The sequence below is a fragment of the Alligator mississippiensis genome, chromosome 10 (assembly GCF_030867095.1).
Source record: "Alligator mississippiensis isolate rAllMis1 chromosome 10, rAllMis1, whole genome shotgun sequence".
NCBI lineage: Eukaryota > Metazoa > Chordata > Crocodylia > Alligatoridae > Alligator > Alligator mississippiensis.
Genome location: NC_081833.1, coordinates 18,019,391 through 18,047,238, shown reverse-complemented (window position 1 = coordinate 18,047,238; position 27,848 = coordinate 18,019,391). Strand labels below are relative to the sequence as shown.

The following is a 27,848-nucleotide window of genomic DNA, read 5'->3' as shown; positions in this document are numbered from 1 at the left end:
CACCAGCAGGGTCACCGAAGGGATTCTCTGCCCTGAGGGCAGAACTGTTGACATTTTCCCAGGCACTTGTGGGGCCGCCAGACTTTACCCTGCCTGATCATGTGGCCTAGGGAGTCCGGGCGGCCAACCCCCAAAGAAAGGGGCCACAATGGGGGCAGTAGCAAGCTGGGGACCAGTATGTAAAGATAATATCGACCCCTTAATTCAGATACCTGTACAGATTCAATTAGGTAAAAGTAAAAAGTCATTTGACATGCTATTAGATACGGGTGCCCAGATTTGCATTTTAGATTCCTCAGATTGGAAGGGGGAGAAAGCAACCCCTTATCAAGTAACTGGAGTCAGAGGCACCAGACAACCAGGACATCTAGTCGGAGCAACCTTCGCGTTACCTAATGGCTTTAAGGTAACAGCGGCCACAGTAATACTTAAAGGGGGACCAAGCTTACTAGGACTTAATGTACTAAGAGGACAGCGGTTTGCCCTTGAACAAGAGAATTAGCAGTTTGGGTGCGCAGTGCCTCACCGAGAAACAGAAGAAACAGCTATAACAGCTGTAACTCGATGTAGCATGATGCTACTAACTGCCTCCCATGAAAGGAGTACACAGACACCAGTATTGAACTGCCCCCAAGGCCACCCAACCTATCCAGTGTATCATAAGTCAGCAGTTAAAAGATGGAACTATTATCCGAACCCACTCTCCGTATAACAATCCAGTGTGGCCAGTGCACAAGCCAAATGGAGGGTGGCGGCTAACTACTGACTTTTGAGCTTTGCATGCTAAAACTGACCCCTTAACAGTCGCTGTCCCATCACTACCAGCCTTGATAGAAAGCATCCGGTATTATGGACCCTCCTAAATGCTTCGTTGTTCACTGCCCGAGTATTGTTCAGACCAGAACAATGGTATGTCCGAGCTACTTTTCCAAACTGTTCAGAAGGAGCCCAGGTAGGTAAAGGGTTGCTTAGATGGGAATAGCCAATCATTTTCCATTTCATAAGTGCACTTAAGTCCCGCAGATGCAGAGATACTCCAAGTTATCTTTAGAACGGACTTAACTCAGCTATGAATGTGTAGAACGTAGATAAATCCCAGAAAAACACTGAAGGAGTAGCCAATCTCCAACAGGCGGTAAGGCTGCTCACTAGGGGAAGCATGCTCGAAGGAAAAACGTTAGAGCACACTGATGAATTGTTAACTGATGTAGGATTAGAGACAGCCTGTCTTGCCCAGGTCATGATGAATCCTGCTTTTAAAGCAGGCAAAAATCAAACTTGGAGTACTGCTTGTGCACAAGTTCAATTATCATTGAGTATGCATTTTTCCCAGGTAATAAACAACACTAAAGATAGAGAATCGCCCCATATGAGAAATAGATACCCCCGATGGCCCTCGGTATGTAGCACAGTCCCCCTTAGTTCAAATTAGTAGCACCTCGATTGGATTAAGGACCCTATGGAGAGGCTGGCCTCTCAGCCCACCTAACGTGACCTGCGTATACGAGTTATCTAATGTGTCATATGTAACAATAAGGCAATGTGTTTGTTAAGAAGGATCAAGTCGTTCGCTGCATGGAAATGGTACCACCTGGACTTTACTTAATTTGGGTTGCTTAGGAGCTAAAAGTGGAGCCGTTGCTCTACTGCAATTAAGTAACTGTACTATTACCCTAGAATAGCCAGAAATTTCCTGTGAGACTATACCTCTTAACTTTATGATACCCACTTCATGGGTATCAGATGTAAACGTGCCACGGTTAGAAAACTGGAATGAAGTGAAAAATCAGCTGCAAAGCCTTAAAGCAAAGGCTCGGCAAAACACTCAGTTGGCTCTCCTTGCTCGAGAGGGTGGGCAAATCACCAGTTTAGCTATCAACATGCCCGAGCCATGTAAATGGTATGATGTAATCCAGGTTTGTCCAACATATGGCCCACGGGCTGCCATGTTGCCTGTCAAGGCATTTTCTGAGGCCCACGGTGCTGTGATGAGAAATGAAAGTAAACGCTGTTTACTTTCGTTCCCACCCCTTGTCCCTCCCCCAGCCCCTCAGCAGATTCCTAATGGCTGCTGAAGGGCTGGGGAAGGGACAAGGTTCCCACACGCACCGCGTCAGCTTGACGTTGCCAACGAGGTGCGTGTGGGAAGAGGAGTAGCCATGTGCCTCTCGGGACAGGATGAGCCCAGCCGGAGCAGCAGGGGCTCAGCTGTGTGCAGGCTGGGAGCGGTCCGAGGCTTTCGGGGGCACGCAGCGGGCTGTGGCCAGCAGCCCTGGCACGTGGGTCGGGGAATTCAGCACGGCGGACTAGAATTAGGCACAGACTCGTAGCGGTTGATTAAAGATTATTTTACTTACACCGTAGATGATCGCGGTGCAGGCAGGAAAACTTTGCTTAAGTTGCAGTTACAAACGAAAAGAAAACTCACTCGAACAAGAACCGTAGAAAACTCGAGCCTCTTGAAATAACCCGGAAAGAGCTCTGGATACCACGATGAGAGTCCAAAGGTGACTCTCCATGAAAGCGTGCAGGGAAGGGTACGTCGAGGGATCAGGCGGTGACAGGGAGAGGCTAGAGGTTGATCAGGCCCCTGTATCCTCCTCTAAGGCACGCTGGGTTTGTTAAGCTCCACAGCACGCTTAGAGTTCTCCACGAGATGGATGTGGAGTCCTCCTAAATGAGGTCCTCCCCGGAGATCTCCAACTTGGGCGGAAACCGCTCGAGCCTCTTATACGGCTAGCAAGCCAATCGCTAGCCGCCACGTGGGAATAATTTAGAAACAGCCAATAGTGGCGAACAAATTTGCATGCGAATGGCGGGAACTCCTTTGCACTGGGGTTTTCTCTTTGCAACTGAGAATTTCACCGTGCAAAGAAAACGCCTCGTGGCGGGAAATAATTCTGTGGTGCTGAAGCACACACAAAATCATACCCTTTGGGTTATGACAAGCTGCACTTTCCCCTACCTGCGCCAGTCAGTCCAGAGCAGCACATGGCTCTGCCACTGCCTCTGCTGGCTGGTGCCAACCTGGGTAGGTCTGTCCCATCTGGAGCAGCACGCAGCTGAAGCCAGTTTCCTCCGTGCTGCTGGGGACGGGAGGAAGCTGGCCAGGTTGGCACCAGCCAGCAGAGGCAGCGGCGGAGCCGTGTGCCACTTGGGACTGACTGGTGCAGGCAGGGGGAAAATGCAGCTAAGCCCCTGCCGCTCCGGCTGGGCTCGTCCCGTCCCGTCCCAAGCAGCACACGGCTCTGCAGCCACTTCTGCTGGCCAGTGCAGACCTAGCCGGGCTCCTCCCAGCCTCAGCAGGACTGGAGTCACCATTTTTGCTGCCAGATTTGAGCAGGTTCACAGGGATGTTTCTGTTTCCACCCCTTTCCTTTGCCACATCACCCATGGGGCAGAGGTGTGACCCCAAGCACTGGCTACCCCAGCTGTGAGCATGCCAGAGAGCACTTTGCAGCTGTTGTGCCTTGCAGCGGAGAAGCCGCTCATAGCCACATCCCCATCTGCTGCATCTCCTCCAGAACACCCAGGACTTCCCTTTGCATGTGTGAACTAGGATGGGCTTGGGGTTCACGGGTCCAGTTAGGCTGGGGTGTGTGGAAAAGAGAAGAGCCTGGAAGAGAAGGTGTTTCTCTGGGAGTTTTCCTGGAGAGTCCTGATTGTATTGATTTCCAAACTGGCAACACTGTGGGCACCAAGGTTTTGGGAAGCATAGCATGTGGTGGAGTAGGCTTGCTTTTTACTGAAGAGAAAATGCAGTGGTAGGAGAAGCATTCACCGGGAAGCTCTGAAGGACATAAACCTTCCTCCTGTTCTTTCTCTACCTCTGCCTTGCTGGGAACTCACTGCTCAGGCTACAGATCCTAGTTTCTACCTGATAAAACTCCCAAAGCTAAATATGTTGCAATGAAGAACTACAGCCATTCCTGTCCAGTGGGAAATGGTGCTTCCTGGCTCTCTTCAGCTTTCTACTGCAGAGAGAACTGCTGTTTTAGTTTTCTCTTACCAGGCCTTCAGGTCACCTCCGGCAAGGCCCTGCTCCCAAAGATGAAGACCCATGTTTTAAAAGCTCTCTGTGTGTTTCTCTGGTCACAGTACTCCATGGCTGTGCGAGTGGCAAACCCTGACATGGACATTTCTCACAGAGGAAGCCAAGTTCAGAACTGACGCTTATGGCAGCACAAGCTTAACTCCTTTTTACATATTCTGATGTTTACAGCCCAAAGCCAAGTGCTTGTGATGGGAGATGAACTTTGTATCCATGCTGGGTCCTTTGGACATGACTTGCAGCACCTGGGATTTTTCAGAGGAAGATATTGTTGCCATTTCATCTAATCTTACATCTCTGCACTGCAAGAACACCTCAACTCCCTGCCGCTATAAAACTTGTCATTCTTGAGATACAACAGGTCAGATAAACCAGTGGCAATGCAGTGCCAGTTCATGAGAGTCGATAATGTTTAATTTCTACATAGCTAAGGGGAGCAAATAAAGTCTGGATTTGGCTCTCAGGCTTTGGAAAAGGTCCGTGGCTTGGCCACTGTGTACATGGACTGCAGAGTCCTTGCACATCCCCACCCTCCACTCCCAAAGCAGGGTTGTGAATGACACATTTTTCCCTCTCAGGCACTCATCTGCCAATGGCCACTTGCATTGTTCAGGCCTCACTGCCTGCTGATCAAGCAGCCCCACGTGTTGGCCCCATTCCTTCCATGCACAGCTGGACAGGAGATGGTTGTAGCTGGCTCTTGAATTTCTAGCCTCTAAACAAAGTCCTATTGTTGAAGGAAGTAACTTGATATGGGTTTGCGGGTTTTCCTGTTATTTGTGAAAGAATAGCCAGTGTTACCCACTCCCTGCTGTTGGGCTACCAAGGGATGGTGAATATTTTCAAAAAGCACTGGTTCAGCTATGCTGGTTGGGAATGTGCTGTGTCTATGACATGCTTTCATGAGCTAGCACCATAGGGCCCATGCAGGTGTCCTGGTGCACAGGTACTGATGGCTGTAAAAGCTTGGGCAGTGTCTCTTGCACAACAAGGCAAGAAAGTGGCTGGGGCAAGACTCGGTTGTGGTGACAAGACTGCCACAAGAAAAGAAAAATGAAGCACCAGGCCCCTGCGCAGCTCAGGCAGGCAGGCAGGCTCCAGGGGGAAAAAAAATAAGATCAGGCTCGCCACTTTTTCCTTCTGTGGAACCTGCCTTCCCAGGCTGCTGCCAGGCTCCCTGCACGGTCTGCCTGTACAGCTCCTGAGTTTCACAGACCCTGTGCTTCCCTCTGTGGCAGTAGAGTAGGAAACTAAAACTCCTTGGAGATGTTTTACTTTGCAGCACCCCAAAGTCATTTGCTGCGTCCCAAAGTTATTTGAGGTGCACGACACCACCAAATGTGTTACAGAGGCTGGAATTCATGCGCAATATGCTGCCAGATGTGCAAACAGCAATGCCATTAAAGCGGTGCAAAAGGCATTTAGCCCGCTTTAAACGCGCTAAAAAGTATCACCTACAAACAGCCAGGACTTTCTGTAATAGCTCATTCTATATTGGGAAAGAGTCTTTTTCTGTCACATAGTCTTGTAGCTTGTTGGTAGTTATTAAAGCAAGCCTTTCTACTACTAATCAACTGAGTGTTGTGTCAATTCTTAAAGCACTAGGTTTAAAAACCCACTTTGAAGTGCAGCAGGTACCCTGAAGTGGTTCCCAACAGATACCAGTGCACCCATTAATGAGCACTTGTATGTGACATAACCATGGCTTGGGAGGGAAGCGTGAGGTTTAACTCTACTGGAGTAGTTCAAGTGGGAACATATTTAAATATAGAAGTGTTCCATAGAGGTCGGGGCCACATTTGTATGAAGCAGATGTTCACAGCTCTGGGTTTGAGAGAGACTCAGAAGGTCCCAGGCAGAGATCTTAGGAAGATGAGCTGGTCTGGATTCCCCACCATGGCCTGCACTCCTCTTTTTCTTGCTCTCCTCAATTATTTTCCTGATAACTGGGAATCGTTCCTAACTGCTCCTCAGAAGTTTTTCTACATTCTTTCCAAACTCTCAGTCCTCGTTTTGCTGCTGCTGATTTTCCAGGTTCCAGTGCTCAGTTTGTGCTGTTGTAGACACCACAGGGGCATGTACCCCCTGTGACAGGGCCATCCCTGATGTCACCACTGCCGCCGGCATCTGTGGGCGCTTGCCAGCTCTGTCCCCACTGCTGATGATGCCAGCAGTGTCTGCAGGGGCTTGTCAGCTCCGTCCATGCCACCAATGGTGCTGGCGGCGTCGGTGGGTGTGTCCCCAGACTCAGGAGGCACCAGTTGCCCATAGTAGATACTCTAGGTATCAGCCTCTCAGAGAGGAATGGTTATGAGTTCCTGTAGCAAGGCCAAGTGGCTGCATCGGTGGCAACTGGAACGCCTGGTTGCGGCAGCAGCCTGGCCACACTCCCGTGATGCTTACATCTGATCACAGCAAAAATCTCCTGGGGTGCTTGTACACGCCACAGGGGTTTACTTTGGTTTAATTCTCCTTAAATTGAAGCAGTGGCTTTTTAAAAAACCTGTTTAAATTTAAACCAAAATAAAACCCTGTGGCGTGTGCACAAGGGTGGGGCCCAATCCTTATCTTCTTCTCTGGCAGCGGGGCGGGAGGTGGGGAGGGAAAATGAGGGTGAGCCGCTGGCAGGCTGAGCGGTCCCTGAACTGCAGGCGGAGTGGAAGGGGGTGGTGCTTCCCTCCGCCGCGGCGGTGGGCCTACCCAGGCAGCACCTACTTGTTGGCATCTGGCCTGGGCAGTCCCAGGGGGCACTGCAGCTGCAGAGGGAAGCAACAGGCGGCCCCCGCACATCCCAGGCAGGCAGGCAGGCAATCTCTGGGGAGGAAAAAAAAAAGATCAGGCTTGATGCTTTTTTTTCTTGCTTCAGTGGAGCCTGCCTGCACAGCCTGCCTGCTCAGCCCCTGAGCTGCACGGGGCCTGGTGCTTCCCTCCGCGGTTACTAAGCTAGCTAACTAAAGCACCTTGGACATGATTTATTTTGCTACCTCCCAAAGTCATTTAATGTGCAATATGCTGTCGACGGTGTAAACAGCAACGCCATTAAAACAGTTGAAAAGGGTGCTTAAGCTGCATTAAAGGCCGATGTTGTGGCGTGTACAAAGGCCCTGGGAGATTCCAGGCTGGTTCTCTGGTGCCGCTGACAGCTCTTCCAATGCAGCCAGGGTAATTATCAGTGCGGCTGAAGCCAACGATGAGGTTGATGATTATTGTGCTCTGGGTGCATTTACAAGTTGACATATGGCAATATTGTTACTGTGCCATGTTTTAGTACTTCCTTTTGGAAGTACCAAAAGAGGGTGCAGAAACTGCCTGTACTGTGCTGTATGGGGCTGCGCATGCTTAAATTTCCCCGCTACGTCCCTGTGTAAGCAGGGAGTGTGCAGCTACGGCAACACAGCTAGTGATCACATAGGGTAACATGTAGACATGCCCTCTATGTGCCAGCAGCAGGAGAGCAGAGCTAAAAACCTCAACTAGCTTCAGAAGTTGGCGTTGCACTGAATTCACAGAGCTCTGATGCTGCCGAAGGTTGAACAGCGAACTGAAATGTCTGTAAGCGACACAGCGAGAAAGCTCCTGGTCTTGGCTGTGTGAATGCTACAGATCAGAGTCACTGTATGTGCCCTGAGATACCATCAGAGAGAGAGAGAGAGAGAGACAGAAACCTGCCCAGGAAGCTAGGAAATGTTGTCTAAAGTAACAGAAGTGATAGAGATAGGGAATTAAGGGAGAAGTGCCCTGAAACATTTGCTGAGAAGAAATGGTTGATGGGGCTAAAGCTTTGTAGAGCCAGGGTACTACACACATACTATTATACACGAAGCAGGGGACTTTTCAGGGTGACCCAGTGATGATAGAAAAGGCACTGTCTACTTTATTGCCCCGCAGGTTGGAGATACACAAACAAGACAGTCAGAGCTGATCTGAGAATATACATAGAAATATTTAAAAACTTTCAAGGCCCCTAAAGGTGGTAGAAAACTGAGGTCCAAGAGTTCATTTGCAGACAAGTATGTTTCAGATGGAAATCTGAACCAAGGCCAGGCGGTGAGGAGCCCGGGGCAGATTTCAGCCCCTGGTTCTGCCCATGGGACTCCTTGCTCAGGACTCCTTGGTGGGGCAAGAGCAGGACAGCTCTGAGGAAGGAGTCACCAGGACCCTGAGCACTGGGGTCAGCACTGAGAGGAGCCGCCCAGACCGGATTCAGCACAGACTGGGACACGTTCCCTGGTGGCTCAGACGTGGCACCAGCCGCAGAGCGCTGTGAGCCCCAGAGCGCCTGGCTGCTCCCATCCCTTAGTGCCTTGGGTTTCTCCTGCCCGGTGCATCGTGGAGGCTTGGTGCAGAGTCACTGAGTATTTCTTACTACACCCCTGGGAGCCAGGTGGGCTCTGTTACCCTTTTCACAGCTTGTCCCCATAACTGATGGGGTAATCGGGCTCTGGAGCCCTCAGCCCCCAAACCTGTGCTTCATGCTCAAGGCTGCGCTGCTGCCATTGACAGACCCGGGGTGTGTCCATGCCCGTGCCCTGGGTGGGACCCTCAGGTACTCAGGGCAGTGCTGACATGGTTTTCCACAGCACCTTGTACAATGGAGCCCCAGCTTAGGTGACTGGCATTGATATACTAATCACCATGGGGATGATGTGGCAGGTTCCTGTTAGCTCACAGGAACTGCGGAGAAACCCTCATGCAGACTGGAAAGGAAATGGCTGTGGCAGTTCCCTCATGGTCCCGGGTCTGCGTGGCACAAACCTGCTGCAGGATTGGCACTGACTGAGTATTTGACCTGTGGCTGGAAGAGCAGAGATGTTGCAGGTCCCAGAGCGAGTGGGAAACCTGGGCAGTGGTCTGTGGCTCCGCTTCCCTCTCCCTTTGGGCACAGACTACTGCGCGAGCAGCTTGTACTGAATCCCCCTTTAGTCTGCCTGAGTCCTGCTGGATATGAGCTGGGAAACGCAGCACATGTATCCCCTCAATGAGCCCAGTGTGAGAGAGGATGAAAGCAAAACAGAGCTTTTCCCTGCTCTGAATGTAACGTGCTCTGTCTGAGCAAGGGGACGTATCCTGCAAAGGTCGATGCACGCTGGGTATTTTTCAAAGTTCCCCGAGGGCGACCAAAGCAATGACACCTCGTACCAGAAAAGAGCTAAGTGCAGGACTCTGCCCGCTGCGCGCTCTGAGCCCCGGCAGGGCTCCCCTGGCAGGTGGCTCTGCCTTTTATGATAGAAAGAGAAAAACTGGGGAAGGGCCAGTTACTCGGGAGTGAGGAGCAGATTTGCATGAATTAGCTGTTCTCAGCTCAGAGGGTTTAAGAGAGACACAGAGAGGCCCAGGCAGGGACCCATTTACCTCAGAAGGTGAGCTGGCCTGGATTTGCGCCATGGCCTGGGCCCTGTTCCTCGCATTGCTCACAGGCTACGTGGGTAAGGGAGGTTTTTCTGCCAGAAGGTACAAGAGGTGACTAGTGAGATGCTGCAGTGCTGTTCCCCCTGCCCAGGGCATTGAGCACAGCTGTTGCAGCCAGTGCTCTGCTGAGGTCCTCACGGGCTTATTTCTACCTTGGCAGGTTCCAGTTCCCAGCAGCTGCAGCCCCTGAAGCCATCAGAGCAGGTGTCTCCCGGAGGGACTGTGACCATCGCGTGCAGCCTGAGCAGTGGAGCAGTTGGTGATGGCAACTACCCACAGTGGGTGCAACAGAAACCGGGCCATGTTCCTCGGCTGCTGATGTACAGCACCAGTACCCGGCCCTCTGATGTGCCAGCGCGCTTCTCTGGGTCCCGATCAGGGAACGCCATGTCCTTGACCATCACTGGGGCCCAGCCCGAGGATGACGCTGATTATTACTGTTCAGTATGGACTGGGAGTGCTTGCACAGTGATACGGTCTTATGGGGAAGTGCAACAAAAACTCTCTCTGCTCTGACTCCTCCGAACAAGATCTGAAGCTTGAAATGCAGCTGCTGTTATGTGCTGCCCTAGAGTCCCTGCTCTGGGCACATAGAGCTGGGGGACTCTGTTCCTCTTTTTCCCCTGCACCAGTTTTCACAGACTGCCATGTGCCTAGTACCTCCAGCCGCCATCCCACCGTCTACAGAAAGACAGAACCAGTAACTTCCATGTTTTCCCTCCAGGCCAACAGCCCTCTCCAAACATGACTAGGAACAAGCACGTCTTCTAGGCTTTGTAGCATCCTTGGGCGTTGATTCCCATCAGAGAAGGGGCATGTGGACTATTGGCAGGGACCAGGACTCCCTCTTGGACAATGGAGATAGGATGAGACCACTCCCCAGTGGAGAGCACGTTTCTGTTTAGTGTCTCCTCTCTTAGACTATCAGACCTTTGGGGACAGTGTCTGTGTCCTGCGTCCTTCTAGTGCTGATCATATGAAGGTTGTGTAATGATTTAGGTTCAGATGCACAAGTGCAACACAACCAATGCCAGATACTAGAAGTAATATGAAGACATTTTTTTTTCCAGAAGTATCAGGAGCAGCTCTTCCCGTGACAGTGCCCAGGAGCGTAGCCCTGGTGCTTTGGGATTGAGCTTATAACATTTTCTGTGAGAAATCCATCAGAAACAGCCCAGCAGGGAGGTCAGAGCCAGCAGCTGACTGGTAGATTATGGAGGCCTGACTTCCAGTGGATGAGGGAGGGAGAGCCTTCACCCCTTTGACCCATCAGCATTTTGTCCAGAAGAGGTTGCAAGTGCCCTAGGAATGCCCTTCACTCTGCCTGCTCCGGGGACATCTGGATGCAAGAGGCCTCTTGTGCCTAGAGAGAGCACTGTGGTGTGTCCGTGGCTCTTGTGACACTGAATATGGCCCCTGTGAAGGCTGAGGTTCCCCTGGCTGGTGAGGGAGACTGAAACCCCAAACCTGCCCCAGTTTTTCAGTGTATGCTTGTCCCAGACAGAGCAGGCAGACGGACAGACAGGGAGGAAAGAGACAAATAAAGCAAAGAGAGGAAGAGTACAGAGCAGGGTCACAAAAACCACAACCTATTTGACTGCACATTGGGGAACGACCTTGTCTCTAAGCCCTGGTGTATGAAGCCCTACATGTTTCCAGAGATCCATGTGTAAACCAGGCAGCGGCACTACCTGCAGCCACGGCCAACTTTTTGGGATCCTGGGGTGCCAATAGGTCTTGGTTTACTCCCACTGTCTACCGGCTGGGAGCACCACTCATGGGAGTGCTGTCCCATGGTCCTCCCTGCACCAGACCACACACTAAGTAACTATTTACAATAATCTATTATTTACAATAATAGCTGAGAGACTGACAAATTCAGCATCCCATAAATAACAGGCAAAATATTTTCAATGAGCTCAATAATAATCTATACCAGCAGATAAATCAAATACTTATCATATCATAAAAGCAATTATGTTATCAACTTTAACACTCGGGCAACTAATAATAGGTAGATACAGTTAATCAGCCAGGTCTCCATAAAATCACTCTGCCCACGGCAAAGTTGCTCACTGGGGAGGGGCTGCATTGGAGCCCCGGGGATCGGTGCTTGCTCTGCCTCAGAAGTGGGGCAGCAATGCCGTCACCTGGACAGAAGATGGGGGTGCCTGTCAGGACCTCAGGTGTGGCTGCTCCGGAGACCAGGGTTTCTTCCCTCTTCCAGTCTTTCCTGGATGCCTGCAATCAATCACATGATTCCCAAGGCAGCTCCCCTGCATTTAGCACCTGGAGTGCCCCTTCTCAGCTGTACCCGTATTGAGCTCTGCTGGAGCTCCCACAAAGCCACGATTCCCTGCTGCTTTCTCTAGCTCTCCCAGAAAACCTCCTCTAGCAGCCCCTGTCCCTGAGTCCTTCCCAGTGACTCCCTGCACCCAGGGATCTTAAGAGTAGGGAGGGGAACCCGCTTGCACACCCCTCCTCCTTTAGTAAAGGATACCAGGCAATCCTGGGTACTCAGTAGCCGGTGGTTCCTCTGCCCTCGGTAGCAGGTCACTCAGTCACAGTTCTTCTGCAGTCGTCCTCTCAGAAGCACTTGTCCTGGGAGCAGCCCCCGCAGAAGCTGTCCTTCTCCACACAGCTTCAGCTACCCTCTCCCAGCTAGTTTCCCCTCTTTTCCCAGGATTCCCACCCTGGAGTTACAGCCTGCTGCAGATCCTTGTCCCAGGAGTGCAAACACCCTGATTGAGCTTGCACGCTCTGAGGAAACTCTTTAGCACCTTTAAACATGCTACAACCAGCTTTACACAGAGAGAGACACACAAACTCTCATGCATGCATATGTGCACCTGCCTGCATACATGCGCAGCACGGGCTGCCCTGGGAAGATAGTCTAGAGCCACGTTATGGAAGATCCATCAAGCTGGCATCAGTCCCACCCATAGACCTCATCAAAGCCATGTAACTGTGCTCCTCTTCCCATACCTTTTCTGTGTACATTTTGCTTTTGAATGAAAGTAATTATAGCTGTAGTGTAGGAAGTGGAGTAGAGAAATCCCTGGGCTGTCAGAAAATGGAGTGAGAACTGTTGTTCTCTCATGGGCTTTGTTGCATGACATCTCTCCTGGGTGACAGACGAGCTGTGAACAGCAGTGATTGGGTTACATGCAGCCTGTCCCTGCTGCTTCCCTTTGTGACCTTTGATCATGAAGCAAGGCAGAGGATCTCTGATTATGCCTGCAGATCTTCGCTGCTCTGTTTCCCAAGTGCTGTTGCAGAAGAGGGTGCTCATGACCACTAGGTGTCAATCTTGGCATACAGATCTGCCACGAGATAACTAGCTATGAGTAATAGGCAGCGTCCAGGGAAATGGGCAAATAAGGGTTTCTTCTCTGTGTAGTCTAACTGCTGATTTGTTCCATGAGATGAGGGGGATGGAGGTCTTGGGCCTAAGGCCCTGGTGCAGGACTCAAGGGGTCGGCATTCAGTTCTCTTGTGTGAATTAGGGATGTCAGTAAGACTCCTTCCTGCCCTTCCTCTGTCTTGCCTGCTTGGAACGTAAGGGCTTCAGAGGAGAGAGCATCTCTCAGTGAGTTTGCCCAGTGCTGAGAGGCCCTGGCTCCAAGTGGAGCCTTCTGGGGATTAGTGCAATGCAAACAAAGTCTGTGATTAAAAAGAAACACATAGGTATCAGTTGAACACAATGTTCAATTGCTTCCCTCCACACCAGGGCCTCTGGGGCCCAGTGGACGGGTCCCAGCATGGCACGGCAGAGGGGGCCAGGCAGGGAAGCTCATTGCTGCCACTGGGACACCTGCACTACCCCAGCTAGTTGCCTGCTTGGAACGTAAACAGAGAAAGCCAGGATCCCTGGCGATGATGCAGCAGGAAACTGTTCTGGCTGCGAGGTGTCACGTCTGCCCCACAGACCTGACCCCCCTCCACAGGCCAGGTGCCACTAGGGAAATAGGCAACCCTGGGCAGGGGTTTCCCCTTCTGCACAGCCCATTGGCACCATGTCCCACAGTGTCTGAACTGGCCTCTTCTGAAACACATCCTTCCCCTGGTGTACTTGTGTCCAGGAGAAAGAAGGATTTGTGTGAAATACTGGTGGGCTCTGCTTTTGTCCCATCTGAGGGAAAAGTGCTGCAGAAACCTTTGTATAGAAAATGGGCACCCGGGTATTTCCCTCTCTCTCCTCCCATGCCTCTGCTCTGCCGTGGAGGTCCTGGTTTCCTGGGACAAACCATGTCCTCTCTTCGTTCCCTGCTTGGGGCTTGGGGATGAGGGCAAGACTTCTTCCTGTCCCTCTGCTGTCTTCTTAGTTTGGAGCATGAAGGCTTCATGCCAGGGAGTCTCTCGCTACATTGGCCCAGCATTAAGAGGCCCCGGCTTTCTGGTTTGAATGCAATACAGACCCTTTTGCTACTGGTCTCTGCTGGCTGTTCTTTAAGGCACCCCCAGGGTCTGCAGAGGTGAGTAACAACAGGAATCATAGGGTCTCCTCACAAATTGCCTTCTTGCCCGCATCCAGGTCTTCAAAATTCAACTGACTCTTCCTGATTGCCCTTGTCTCTTACTGTGCTGCGCCCTAGCTCCACCAACCTCCCTGAAGTAATCCAGAAGGGCACAGCTTACACCTCCTCATAATCCTTCCTTGTATCCTCCTGCTACTGCCTCTCTCGGGCCTCTGTCACCTTCCGCTGTTGATTGTTTCAAGAAGGGGTCATGTCCTTAGATGTATCTGTGCGATGCCCAATGCAGTCTGGCCCCTCTCAGGATCCGGGCCCCTGTGCACAACAGAGGTGGGACCACTGAATATTGGTGCCATCGGTAGGGAGGAGCACTGTGAGCAGGGTGACCTGCAGAACTGGAAGCAGCACAGTCATGCTAGCACTGTGCTTCACCTGGGGTATTTCTCCTATTAGGAAGCTGGGGACAGTGGCTTATGCAGAGCAGACCCAAGAGTTTGTCACAGAGGTGGAGATGTTATCATTCAAAACATCTTCAATGTGAAAGATGAGCACAATGAGGGGGAAATGGACCTTACACTCACCTGGCCCCACCTGCCTCTATCCCACTGCACCAAGGAAGAAGTCAGGTGTTTAAAAACCGGCACAGACAGCCTGAAGCACTTTCCCTCCCAGCTCTGAGCAGTGGGCACTGACGTGCCAAATTCATGGGCACGAGAAGCAGAAGGAATAAGAGCACACCCAGACCACGTGCTGCACCAGCAGCAGCCAGTGAGCAGGGGCAGATTTGCATGAAGGGGCCATTCTCTGCTCTGGGCATTTAAGAGAGACTTGGATGATCCCAGCCACAGACCGTTCACTTCAGGAAGCCGAGCTGGCCTGGATTCCCACCATGGCCTGTGCCCTTCTCCTTCTTGTTCTGCTCGCATACAGCTCAGGTGAGCAGGGAGGGTTCATGATGTCTTGGAGGATGTTACTTTTTTAGCAAGTGCAATAAATGAATGGTAAAGAATGGGTCTGTACTTTTAATCCCAGGGGTCCGGTCGCAGCCTGTGGTGACTCAGGAGCCTTCAGAGGCTTTGGTGTCCCCAGGAGGGACTGTCACTCTGTCCTGCAGCCTGAGCACCGGAGCCATCACCACTGGCAACTATCCCTCCTGGTACCAGCAGAAACCTGGCTCTGCCCCTCAGCTGCTTATTTATGAAACTAATAAGAGACCCTCCGGGGTCCCCACCCGGTTCTCTGGGTCCATCTCTGGTCACAAGGCCGCCTTAACCATCACCGGGGCCCAAGCTGAGGACAAGGCCAGCTACTACTGTTTTGAGTATACTGGCAGCAACAATGCATGCTACCCTGTGTTTCGTGCTGATGAGGAACTGAGACACAAACCTGTCTCTGCTCCTCTTGTCTCCACATGGGTTGTCCTGGGCTTTCCCTGCTCGGGCTGCAGACTTGGGGCTTGGCCACGAACAAATTGAACTGCTTCATTCTGTTTCTTTGAGAAGCCCAGCCCTTTTCTCAATGGGAACAGCCCCTTCCTGTTCCCTCCTGCCTGCCTCCATATAGGGAACATCTCTGCCAGGTACATCTTTGCTGTCCACACCCTGCAGGGCAGCTCAGCCAAGTCCTTGTATTCTGCAGACCTGGATTGTTTTAAACATACTTTGCGCTTGTTTTTTTAATGGTCTATCTTCATAGTCTCCACCTACCCAACCCTAACATTGAACAACCACACAGTGAGACCAAATCTGAGTTGATGCATATGGTATTTTAGTTGGTCTCCCTTACGTACACCTACATGATGGCAACATGGAGACATACAACTAGATGAGTGGTCAGTTGTGTGCCCTGGGTCCATATTACATTTCCTCAAGGCAGCACCATGGCATCTATGTATTATTATGAGGGGTCATACAAGATCCACCTGATCTTATTTTTCTACAGCACAGTATTGTCCTGCGTATCCCTCTCTCTACTGTCTGTGTCATTCTGGGGAGGAAAAGCCCAGATTCTGCTCTCAGATATGTGGTTCCAAATGCAAAGTCACGTATAAAACCCCAGAGAGCAACTCCAGATTTACACTCACGGCGTACATGAGATGAGAGAGAGGCCTTACTGGCTTTGGAAAGGACAATGCATGACTAGTGTATGGCTAGATTGCAATTCAGGCGCCTTTGATTGACTGACTGACTGCTGCACATTAGTCATCCTGGTCTCTACTGGTCATGTCCCAACTACCAAAAACACATTTCACAGGAACATGGGACTGAAAACCACTTCCAGGGTCATCAGTTGAAGTCCCCTGTGTGATTGACTGCGGAGGGTGGAAAGGGCTTGAGGCAGCCTGTGGGAAAGAGTTTGATTCCACATGCAGGTTTCTGTCACTTCTCAAATCATGGTGGGGATGCGTGGGGATCTGGAGATAAGTCCAGGATACAGAAGAACAATCCTTTTGCCTGTCTGTATGTATTCCTCCTGCACAGGAGAAGGCTTGTGAGATCAGCCTGCACCAAGGTTTCCTGGCTGGGAAAGATGCCAGGCCACAGCTGTGCCCCCTGGACTCATCGCAAGAGCAGGAGAAAACGGGGGGTTGTGGGACAGATAAACGGTGGATTCCTCCTCGTGGGGATTCAGTCCCTGATAAGGAAGAACCCCCCTAAACCCCTGCCTTAACTTGGACTGCCGCAGGCTTATTTTCCATGTCTGTCTGCTGGTCTGCTAGAGACTAAGACCTTCAGAGCAGCTGTGGGAGATGAGCCCAATCTCACCGGCAAAATTCTGGGTCTGGGGCACAGCAAGAGACCTGGGTTTGCAGGGTGTGAGCAGCCCCATCCTCACTTGGCCCTGTTGCTGCAAGCTGTATAGATAAGCCCCAGCTGACCTCCCCAGTGCCGCAGCGCGACCCACTGGCAGCACGAATTACGCCGCAGAGCCTGATCATCCTGTCAGTTTGGGGTTCTGTGTGGCCCGTCCCCACACCTGATGTGACAATCAGGGCCCAGGACCTGCTGCATCCCCAAACCATGGTGCTTCCACTGATAGACCTGTGGGTCTGCCCATGCCTCTAGGTTAGAGGGCAACTCTGATGTTCACAGAGCTGGGGATACAGTTTTGTACAGCATCTTACCTGACATGGCCCCAGTCCTGACCAGGAGCTCGGGCAATCTGATGTGCTTCTCTGTGTCATACTAATACGACATGTTTCTGCTTCCTTTGGAGAGTGGAGGTAAAACTCTGACTTGGTCTCAAGAGCATTACTCTGGTGCTTCCTTCATGACCTCCGGATGAACACAGAGCAACCTGAGAGCAGGATTAACGGTCAAAGTGATTAGTCAGGATGAGCTGACCCACTGACCTAAGAGGGAGAGCAGAGATGTTTCAGATCCTGAAGCAAGTGGGAATAGGTCTGGAGTAGAGTGAGAAAATATTGTGTCAGCCCCCATATGCTCTGTCCGAATCCTGCCAGTTATCAGCTGTGAAAGAGTGGGTCCAGTTTAAGAAATGATGAAAGCAAGACGGGACATTTCCACTATGAACGGTGCGGTGCTGGCCAAGGGGAAGTGTCCCGTGGAGCTGCTGTGAGTCCCGGCAACAATGTTTGGACCCCAAACACTCCTCAAAGAGCAATTCCCAAAGCTCCTGGACTGGACCCAAAACTATTGTGCTCAGGGCAGGATTCAGCCTCTTTGCATTCACAGCACTGGGAACGGTCTCTCTGGCCCTGCCTTTTATAAGTAAAATAGGGAAGACAGCAGGGAAGAGATGGCAGAGGCTGAATGAGCAGCAGATTTGCATGAAGTGGGCGTTCTCAGCTCTGAGGGTTTAAGAGCGACACGGAGGCTGCCAGCCAGGGACCCGTTTTCCTCAGGAAGCCGAGCGGGTCTGGATTCCCACCATGGCCTGGGTCACTTTCCTTCTCGCTCTGCTCATGTGCTCTGTCGGTAAGGGAGGGGTCTTTACCCGTACAACAAGGTGAAAAGCGACTGTTGAAAGCCTGCAGTGCTGTTCTCCCTGCCCAGGGCACTGAGGACGGCTGTCCTGCCCGGTGCTCTGCCGCGGTCCTCGTGAGCTTGTTTCTTTCTTTGCAGGCTCCAGTTCCCAGCAGCTGCAGTCGCTGAAGCCATCAGAGCAGGTGTCTCCCGGAGGGACTGTGACCATCGCGTGCAGCCTGAGCAGTGGAGCAGTTGGTGATGGCAACTACCCACACTGGGTGCAACAGAAACCGGGCCAAGCTCCTCGGCTGCTGATGTACAGCACCAGTACCCGGCCCTCTGGTGTGCCAGCGCGCTTCTCTGGGTCCCGATCAGGGAACACCATGTCCTTGACCATCACTGGGGCCCAGCCCGAGGATGACGCTGATTATTACTGTGTTGCATGGATTGGGAGTGCTCACCACAGCAATGCTTGCAGATGGGGAAGTGAGACAAAAACCTCCTTCCCTCCCTGGCCTGTGCCCTGCTGGGTGCCACCTTGGCTCTACAGCTGGAGTTCTCCGTGCAGGAACTGTGACAGCTGGTCCTCCTTCCCCGGGAACCCCAGCTCTGCACACTCTGGACTGAAGCGGGGGATGAGGGGGGCATGCTTCCTTTTCTCTGTGCCCACTGGTACCTCCTGACATGCCTCTCACATCCCCACACTGCCACCACACCACCCCCTGAGATAGCAGCAGGCATCCCTTGCCAGCTCTCAGCCCCTCAAGTTCCCAGCCATGGCTTGGAAGAAAACACAGCCCAGGCTCAGTAGCATCCCCGAGTGTTAATTCTCGTATCGAGCCAAGAGCTGTTTAGGATCAGGACTCCCTGTTTGGAAATGGAAATTGGATGAGACAGGCTTCCCCATCAGTGGCCCAAATTCACCTGGACCCAACTGCACCTAAATTGTCAGCTCCTGGGGACATAAATCAGGAGTTTGTCCTGTGCCTGTACAGTAACTTGTACCAATAGTGGTGTGAAGGCCTCTCCTTTCCTGAAGTTTCCAGGGTCGATGTTTGACACGTCCCCTGGATGCAGCCCAGGGTGCAGCCCTAGAGCCTGTAACATGCACAGTGAGGGATCGCAGGCAAAGGGGGAGCATTTATTCCTCTCTCCGTGCCTCTTCTATAACACTGACTGGAAGAGGTCACCCATGCCGTTGGAATTGCCTTGGCTCTGGTTGCTCTGGGGGTGGTTGGTTGGGAGAGGCCTCATGTGTCCCGAGGGCACCAGGGCATGTTACAGCTCTCATGTGAATGAACATGACTGTGGTTCCTACAAAGACTGAAGTTCCCCTAATTAGTGAGGGGAGACCAAAACACGCAAACACACACATCCCACTCCCCCTCCACCTTTGTGTCTTGAAAGCAGCTCTCCTTTTTCAGGAGAAACTCCTCTGGGCCAAGGATTTTATGAAAAACTGAAATCTGCTTTTGTCTGCATGACTATTAGTGTTGCCACCATATCAGCTTCTCTTCCTTCCTAGGCTTAAATTCTTGTTTTTTTCAAAGCCAAGAGGAGAGTGGAGCTGGTAAACCGAGAGCAGAGCTGTTGCTGTTATTGATCTCTGGGGGCTTAAGGAAAATGGGAAGGGTCCAGCCAGAGCTGGTTCTCATTTTAAGTTTGGTGAAGTGGTTTGTGCTGGAGCCTTCCCTTATGTGAGAATCACATCTTGCATGTGTTGAATAGTTACATGACACCTGTGGTGGGGTCAGGAGGATCACCAATAGCAAGGCTCTTTTAAAAGTTTCAGTGTTGGCAAGTGCAAAATTAGGCCACTAATTGACTGTTAGGTTGCTGGGGAAAGTAACATTTCCAATCACCCCACAGGTTCTCTAAACTGAATATGAACACTGAGGAATAAATATCAAATAAACACTGAAAACATAATTTTCCAGCAGTTGAACCAGCGTAAATGAGGACTGACTATGTCAAGTCAAAGTTGGCACATGAGTGCTCTTCAGGTATAAGTCATGGAGGAATTGCACACCTGAACTGGGAAAGAAAGAAATCCTGAACACAGGAAGCCCCATACATGAGACAGGCAGGTACAGCTGTAATGCTGTGAGGCACCGGAGAGCACTCCCTTACCAAGACTTGCTCCAAATAATGGAATTGAACTGATTGTACATTGACCATCTTTTTCTAACAAGGAATGATCACAGAACAAAATAGTCAGAGGAACACAATCCTGGGAAAATAATTTTTATTTCTAGTAAAACTAAAAGGCTTTTTGGAGATCAGTCAGAAAACCCCACGGGTATCTGGCAGCAGCAGGCAGGGACCGGCTTTGCAAGAAGGAGCTGATCTTCTGTGTGGCGGTTTGAGAGACTCTTGAGGGCCCAAACCAGAGAGCCATTTCCTCCCTCTTCTCCTCATAGCACTCACACGTCTGGCTGGGTCTCAGCGAAAGGGCTTGTGCTCTTTGATTAGGCTTCAACAAGTTTTCTAAGTACTTGTGCTTGTTCCCAATCGTGCTGATTCTTGCCTCTGCAGCATGCGTCCACCTGTCATTTCCCTGCCCCAAGAAGAACGCAGAGACCCTCAGCGTCCATATACCCACGGGGCACAATTCAAATGTCCTGTGCAGCTGGCAAGGAACACATCCACGAGGGTAGAAATCTGCCTCAGCAGAGGGTTGTCCTTGATGCCTTCTGAAGCCTGCCCCCGAGTCTCAGAGCACGGTCTCTTCCCCTTCTCGGTCCTGAGAACATAAAGCTGATCCGACATAACCGTCCAGGAGCAGTATTCCCCCAGATCATTACTCTGGCTTCTTCCCAAGTAGGAGATTCGACTTCTGCCCAGACAAGAGCTTCTTGGTCTCCACAGGCCCCCTCACCTATTTCCCAAACACGGGGATCCACTTTGTCCTGCACCACCTCCTCCTGTGGGAGTGCGGCCGTAGCCTCTTGTCCAGCCACATTGTTCTGCACCATTTCCTTTCTCGAAGGCTGTGATCCACCCTCCGCAGGCTGTGGCGGCACCTCTCTCCACTGGTCCTTCTGCCTCGTTTCCCCCGTGCCATTCCCGTGTGGTTTCTCTCGTGACCACGCTGCTGTCAAGGAGCTCCTCACTGTAGTCAGAAGTCCTTGTCCTCAGAGAGGGCCTGGCAACTTGGGGCCTTTTATAGAGTAGCTGCTGCTGAGCCGGGCCCCACATCATCACGCACCTGGGACCAAGCAGACAGGGGTTGTCTATATATGGCCATCAGGTTGGTCCCTGTCCATATGGTCAAATGCCCATATAGGGAAAGACACCTCTATTATGACCATGGGCATTGGTTATGACATCTGTGTGTTTCCCTGTATTGAATTTTGGCTGGGGAGGAAACAATTCGATGGCCATATATAGACAAACCCAATTTCCTTTGTGAAGACAGTAGGTCATTGATTGGGTAGAAGGCAGTATAATATTATGGACAAATATTGTGGCGAGGAGGATACGCTGGATTGAAGGACTTCTGCATTGGATCTCCTGGTTTGGAGAGCAGGAAGGAGACAGCAGATTTCCTGAGCTCTTGGCGTCTGTTCAGGCATCACCCCTCCGCTCTCAGATGGTAGCAAATCCAGAAGCCCTCTGAGGCAATGCTCAGTAATGAGTTCATATCATGAAAGGAGCCTGTGGCCATTTGAATGGTTATATCAATAATGACCTAAAATGTCATTTTTTGTAGTCAGTGAATCTTTGCGTTCACCTAAGCTTTTGTCTTCTGGCTGCATTTGGGGAGGTTGCTTTCCTTTGTTACACCAGCACTTAAAGGTTTGTCCTTCTGGAAACATGGAAAGGGTTTATGAAGGAAAAGTCATGGACTGAAGTCACGGCAGAGGCCTGCAAAGTAGCTGTACTGAGCTGGGATGCTATCGGAGCACAGCAGCCTTGTGAAGTGTGTAACGGAGCTGCTCTGTCTTGCTCGACTGCTGTGAAGACACAAGGTGTGATGAGGTCCCTGGCTCAGCACCGTGAGCGAGCGAGCGTGACGTCACAACAGGAGAGTAAGACGTGACTTCCTCAGCACTGCCTGACTGCCTGGCTTCTTTCTGACGTGAAAGCACAGCTTGTCGTGACGACAGGGGCTGGGGTGGGAAAGGGCTGCAGTTTTGCCCTTTCGACTTCAAGCCAGAAGCCCCCAGGCAGGTTTATGAGCAATCCAAGTGATTGGCCTCGTGCTGGTCCTACTCCGCTTTCTCTGGTTCCCCGTGCTGAGCACTGCTGCCTTGGCAGGCTGATGTCTCTGAGGCACCTGGTTCAGTCGGGAAAGTCTGAATGGAGAGAAATGAATCAGATCCTGCTCCTGCTCCTCACAACTCTTATTTCATGGATGTTCCAATTTTTTAAATATGCTCCAAATAAGTTGGATATCTGGTACTTCCTGGTCCTTTCCTGCCAAATCTGTCCTTTCCCGGCTTCTTTCCCATAACATTTTATGTACGGCCCCACTGAAGATACAGCCCATCTCTAACCCTGACCTTGCCCTTCCCTGGAATCACAAGCTCTTCCCACATTACAGCATTTCACTTAGTAAAGTTCTTCACCAAAGGGGAGGTTGATCACAAGATTTGAGGGCAATGTGAAAACACCTATGAACAAAAGCAAAGGTTCCTGGATACAGCAGAGAAGTGTAATACAGGGACTCAAGTGAATGCCGCGGGACATGGGCTGCCCCTGCGCTTTGCCAGCTCTGAGCAGGAGCGCTCTTCTCGTATAAGTGATGGAAGAATCGCACACCTGAACTGGGAAAAAAGGAGTCCTGAACACAGGAAACCCCATATATGAAACAAGGAGATGCTGCAGTTATGCTGTGGGGCATGGGAGAGTTTTCTTATCAAGATTTGCTCTTAATAGTTACATCAAAAAATGGTCAACTCAATTCTTCTTCTTTATTTTTTATTTTTAACAAGGAAGTATCCCCCAAGGAAAGGAAAGGAAAGAAATTGAGATCACAATCCTGACAAAAAATATTATAGTTATTTCCAGTGAAATAGAAACAGTCCAGGGGACATCCAGCAGGAATCCTGGTTTTCTCTGATTAAAAAAAAAAATCCCCAATTTTTGGTTAAAAAAAAGTAATCCTAAATCCACATTTTTCCATGATTAAAATGAAAAACCGTTATATATATATATAAATATATCTATCTATCCGCTATTGCCCTTTGCTTATCACTGTCTCCTTAGACAAAGCCATCTTGTTATTCTGGGGAGCAATCTCCAAATATCTCTTCTTTAGAATTTGCTCAAGTGTCTCTTGGAAGGAAAAACGCTAAAAGCTGTTGTGAAAGAAAAGCCATTGAGTGAAGTCAACTGGAGGCCACCTGGAGATTGTAACCAGGAGCTGAGATGCTTTTGGATTTTGCTGTAGTGCAGTGTAAGAATCTGGGCAGTGGCGGGTGCCGTGCTCTTGAACAAGAGCGATGGATCGTTTCCAAAGACATAAACGAGTTGCTCATTATGCAATTTCAACTCTGCACAGCTCTACTCAGAGATCTCCTCATCAGCTCCCTCCTGCAGATAAAATGTGCGTGGCAGCTGTGAGATCTAGCCGTATCGGATTCTGTCTAAGTACATTGTAACTGGGGAGTTGTTGGGTAGAACAAGCTTCTAGTGATCACCATCCTGATGTGTATTTCTTTGATCACTCGCCCTCACCAGGCAAAGTCCAGGCCCCTCACCCCCACCACACAAAGGAGGTCCCTTTGCAATGATCCCAGAGCTTCATGTGGCATGGATCAGCTTTCGGTGTGAGTAGTTTTCAGGACAGCTCCAGTTTCCCCAGTTTCAATCTGCTGACATGAGCCTCAAGGCCTTCTCCGTTCTCAAGGTGCTGGGGTGACACTGGGGCTAGGAAGAGGAATCTAGAAGAGCTAGATAAACAGAAAGTCAGTGCTATTTATTGTGTGCACCTTGGATTTCACTGCATAGCATCATATCCCTTCTTAGCTGCTCCTCTAGTCTAGTGGGCCACCGGGGTACCAGTGACAAACTCCTGCTTACATGTGTTAGCTAAGGATCAAAACAGGCTTGTTTCACAGGTTCAGTGCAATGACAAGGGGCCACCACTGTAAGTGTGTGGGGACCGTGATAGCTGAAAAGGCTGCCTCTTAAGCAGGCCATTGTATCCATTTATCCTGAAATGTGCACCCACGCTATAGGAACACAGTCCAGAGCAGGGCAGGTTTCCCATGTCAAGCTGTTTTGGTACTGAGCCTACCACCAAGGTCCATGGACGGGAGGCACATTGAGGGGAGGGAGAAGCCGTGCGGGACTGGAACACATGGCTTCAGGGCCTGGCCACAGAGCGGGACAGGACCACGGGCACTCAACCGGGGGTGCGGAGGTGGGGCTGGCTCCCTGCCATTGCGTGCACTCCTGGAGGAGCAGAGGGGAAAGTGCTCCCCCGACCTGTCTGTGGGGTGGGGGTGGGTGCAGGCTGCCTGCTGCAGGCTCGAGTTTTCTGCCCTGCTGCCCTCCCCAGGGGCCTGGACCCGGTGCGACAGGGCAGAACAGGGATGGGCAGGGGAGCTCCTTGCTTCCCTGAGCCCTGGGCTGCCCTGGTGAGGCATGTGCTGCCCGCGCAGCAGTAGTAGGGCAGAGGCGTGCAGTTGTGCCCCTCGCTACTGCTGGGTGGGCAGGGGATGCCTTGCTAGGGCAGTGCAAGAGCTTGCAACAGCAGGGAGTTTTCCCGCTTGGTCCTGCTGTGCTGTGCTCTGCTGGGTCCTTCCTGCTGGGTGGTGGAGGCCCTGGGAAGTGGGCAGCAGGGTGGGTAGCCCAAACGTGCAGGAGGTGGCCTGACCCCCCGCTTCCACCCCATGGACGCTGCTGTAGCCATGCCTCCCATCAGCTGCTGTGGGGGGCAGGGGTGCAGACTCCGGTCCTTGGCCCCACAGTCCTGGAAGCTGTTGGCCTCCTCTGACACGACTTGGTGGTGGCGGGGGGCTGTGAGAGGCACCAGCAGGGCCAGGGGGCTGTGGCTTGGGAGTGAGGGGTCTGGACTTGTGTTCAGTGAGCTAAGAAGGCAGGGGGAAGCTCTGATTTTCCATGATAAAAAACCCAAAATCAAATGCCAAAATGTATAAGTATTTAGAATTGATTGTATTCAAGTGATTGAGGCAGTGGTAGGCTTCCAAATTGCTTAAAATTGTAAATATATCAAGAAAACATTGTGTTCAATTGATACATATATATATATAGTGGCATTTCATTTTAATCACCGTCTTCAGGATTTTATCAGAGAATTTGTGATTTTTGAACAGAGAAAACCAGGATCCCTGCATATGAGTAATTAATTGTATTCCTTTAATGTCTAGGAGCCCTAATAAGGGACCAGCAGCCCATGAGAACTGAGACAGAAACCAGAGGTTTAGGAAGATAATGATAGAAATAGGCCACTTATTCCACTGGTAAATAGCACCAGCTCTGACATGCAAAAAGCTCTGCAGCTTTCCCCGCAAGAGGAGCTCACCAGATTGCCCTACACACTCCCTGCACTGCTGCAAGGGGGATGTCCAGAGGCTTGTGATACTCTGCTCTAGAAGGACTTCAAGGGTTAAACCCCCTGTATAGCCAGAGAGGCTCAACAGGTGTCTGGCTCCCTTGCAAGGAGTGTGGGAGATTAGGACCTGGCTGGATTCAGCTGGAGCTAATTGCTTCTTAGTGGGGAACAGGCAGTATAAGAAGGGAGAGCAAGAACTGTTGTGTTTCTGCCAGTTGGGGTTAGGGTAAGTTAGGAGCCTCAGCTCTTCCACAGTGAGGAAGAGCATGAAAAGTCAAGCTTCTTGGCAGCAAAACCTACTTAGGATTTCATTAAGAAGCAGAATCAGCAGTGACTAGAAAATCAATAGAGAAAGATGGGCTGTCTTGTCCTGGGTGCTCCTTCACAAGAAGCTGTGCTCTTTCCATGCTGACTTGTTACCCCAGTGCTATGGTCTGCCTCCATGGCAGATGATCTTAATGGATGGGGAGAGACTGCTACAGGGATCTCCAGGCAGGGATTAGTGTGTTGATTAGACCAAAGGGATCTGGGCAGGGTTGAACCCACGTACTATGTTGCATAGCGTATGCATGTACACATGCATCACTCACACTCACTCAGAGATGACTGTTTCTTGTCTTAACAAGAAACCTCTTTTTGTTCAGGAGAGCTGCCCTTTTGTTTCTCTTCATAGTTTTCAGTGTAGAGGCAGAGATTTCCTGGAGACAACATCCTATGGTCAAAAACTATAATTGGGGCAGCTGGCAAGAAGAGGACTTGTCCCCTGGACTGCAGCATCTGCTTTTGTTCTCAGCAGCAGAAACCTCCAGACTCAGTGGCAGCAGCAGCACCACCTAAACCACTCTCTCTGCTTAGGGTCAATGAAGTTAAAAAAAAAAAAAATAAGGTCAGCAAATTTTGCTGTTGTCCAGGTGGCCAGTAGATGCTGTGGAAGATAAATGGGTTTCTATTATCCATGCTCTTAGGGCTTTGTGGAAAATAAGCAGGTTTCCAAAAACAGCTGAATGGAGAAGAGAGAATGCAAAGAGATGCCACAGCAAAGGAGTTTGGGTGAAAGAGTCCTAGATAGGGTGGTCATCATAGAGGATGGTCCAGTTGTCTTCTGACCCCTATTGATATGAAACAGGACACCTTCATGTCCTCTCTTTTTTTTTTTTTTTTTTTTTTTTGTGAAGAGAAAAATACAGGCCATAAAGGCGTTGGGTTTCCTATCAATAGACAACAGAGTAGCAGAAAATGGGAATGTCCTCTATGATGGCCATCCTAGTCTTGGAGCAAACTGCAGGCACATTACTCCTTACTCCCCCATGGCCACTTCCCCTGAGTGGTTTCTCTTCTTACTGAGGTTATTGAAAACCTGTGGGAGTAGGTGCTTTTTGCATGAGTTGATGTGGCAGGACTGAGCAATACTCAAGCTGAAGAGAGTGTATTTATGGAGATCCAAAAAAAAAAGAAAAATCCATTGTCCATAGTATTGGGAACACGAGACACTGCCCCAGATGAAAAGTAGTGTTATTAAGTCACTCCGAAATGTTGCATCTCATCAAGCAACCTGAGACAGCGTTATCATAAAACTTTCTGCAGGAGGACTGTGTGTTAGAAACCATGCACTCGTCCTGTAACCCCCTGTGTGTACTAAACTAAGAATTTGCTTCTCCTGTTGAGACAGTGGGAACCAGCCTTTGTGACTATAGGGGTTAATGGCTCATTTAAAAAAACAAAACAACAAAAAAAAACCCTCTTTCAGCAATAAGCATGCCCTGAACCAAATCACCTGGTTTGGGGCAGGTGATTTTTCTTGACAAACACCCCAGATGGCATCCACAGAGTCCAGAATAAAAGCAGTTTGCAGGAGGTCACTTTGGCTTGCTTGTTTTCAAACCAGCCCAGGTCTCATGAGCAAAGGCATCCTCCAGGATTTCCTTACAAGAGGCATGAAAGGTCCTGGGGCCAATGACAACCAAGGCTGCTATGTCAGATAGCAGCCATACAGCAGCTTCTGATTTTTGTTTGTCTGGGGTAGGGGAGATTTTCCTCTGCAGCTCCCTGCTAGTGAAGCCGGCCACCACTGACCCAGCCAGCTCACCCAAGTTCACAGAATAACTTTGACCACTATGTAGACAGAGTCAGCATCTTCCTCAGTGAAAGGGACAGCATCTTCCCCAATCCTCCCAACACCTATCCCTCCATTATGTCATGCCACTGGAAGGAGCAGAACTGCTGCACACAAGGAGGACAGTGCAGGCAGCCCATCTCTGCCATAGGGGCCAGGGATCAACAAATGCCACCGCCGGCACCACAACAGATTGTTGGTGCTCTTGGCTGAGTGTCCTGTCCTCAGCAGTGACTTCTGTCTAGTGTCCCTGGGTCCAGTGAGCTCCTTCCCCAGTGTTAACTGCAACTACTGAATACAGCAGCTGTGGGGAGTTTAATAGGAAAAGTTTTGAAAGCTGATGAGA

General features: G+C 50.7%; 3 gene segments (V, D, J or C); all 3 read left to right on the top strand.

Annotated features, from left to right (window-relative positions):
• The first annotated feature begins 9,403 nt into the window (after positions 1-9,403).
• Positions 9,404-10,453, top strand: LOC132243541 (immunoglobulin lambda variable 7-43-like). The segment is given in 2 exon segments: positions 9,404-9,477; positions 9,621-10,453. Coding segments are annotated over 2 exon segments (399 nt in total).
• Positions 10,454-14,797: 4,344 nt separating this feature from the next.
• On the top strand, positions 14,798-16,592 carry LOC132243499 (immunoglobulin lambda variable 8-61-like). The segment is given in 3 exon segments: positions 14,798-14,870; positions 14,968-15,323; positions 16,416-16,592. Coding segments are annotated over 3 exon segments (579 nt in total).
• A 951-nt stretch (positions 16,593-17,543) lies between these two features.
• LOC132243540 (immunoglobulin lambda variable 8-61-like) lies at positions 17,544-18,553 on the top strand. The segment is given in 2 exon segments: positions 17,544-17,873; positions 18,021-18,553. Coding segments are annotated over 2 exon segments (573 nt in total).
• The last annotated feature ends 9,295 nt before the right edge of the window (positions 18,554-27,848 follow it).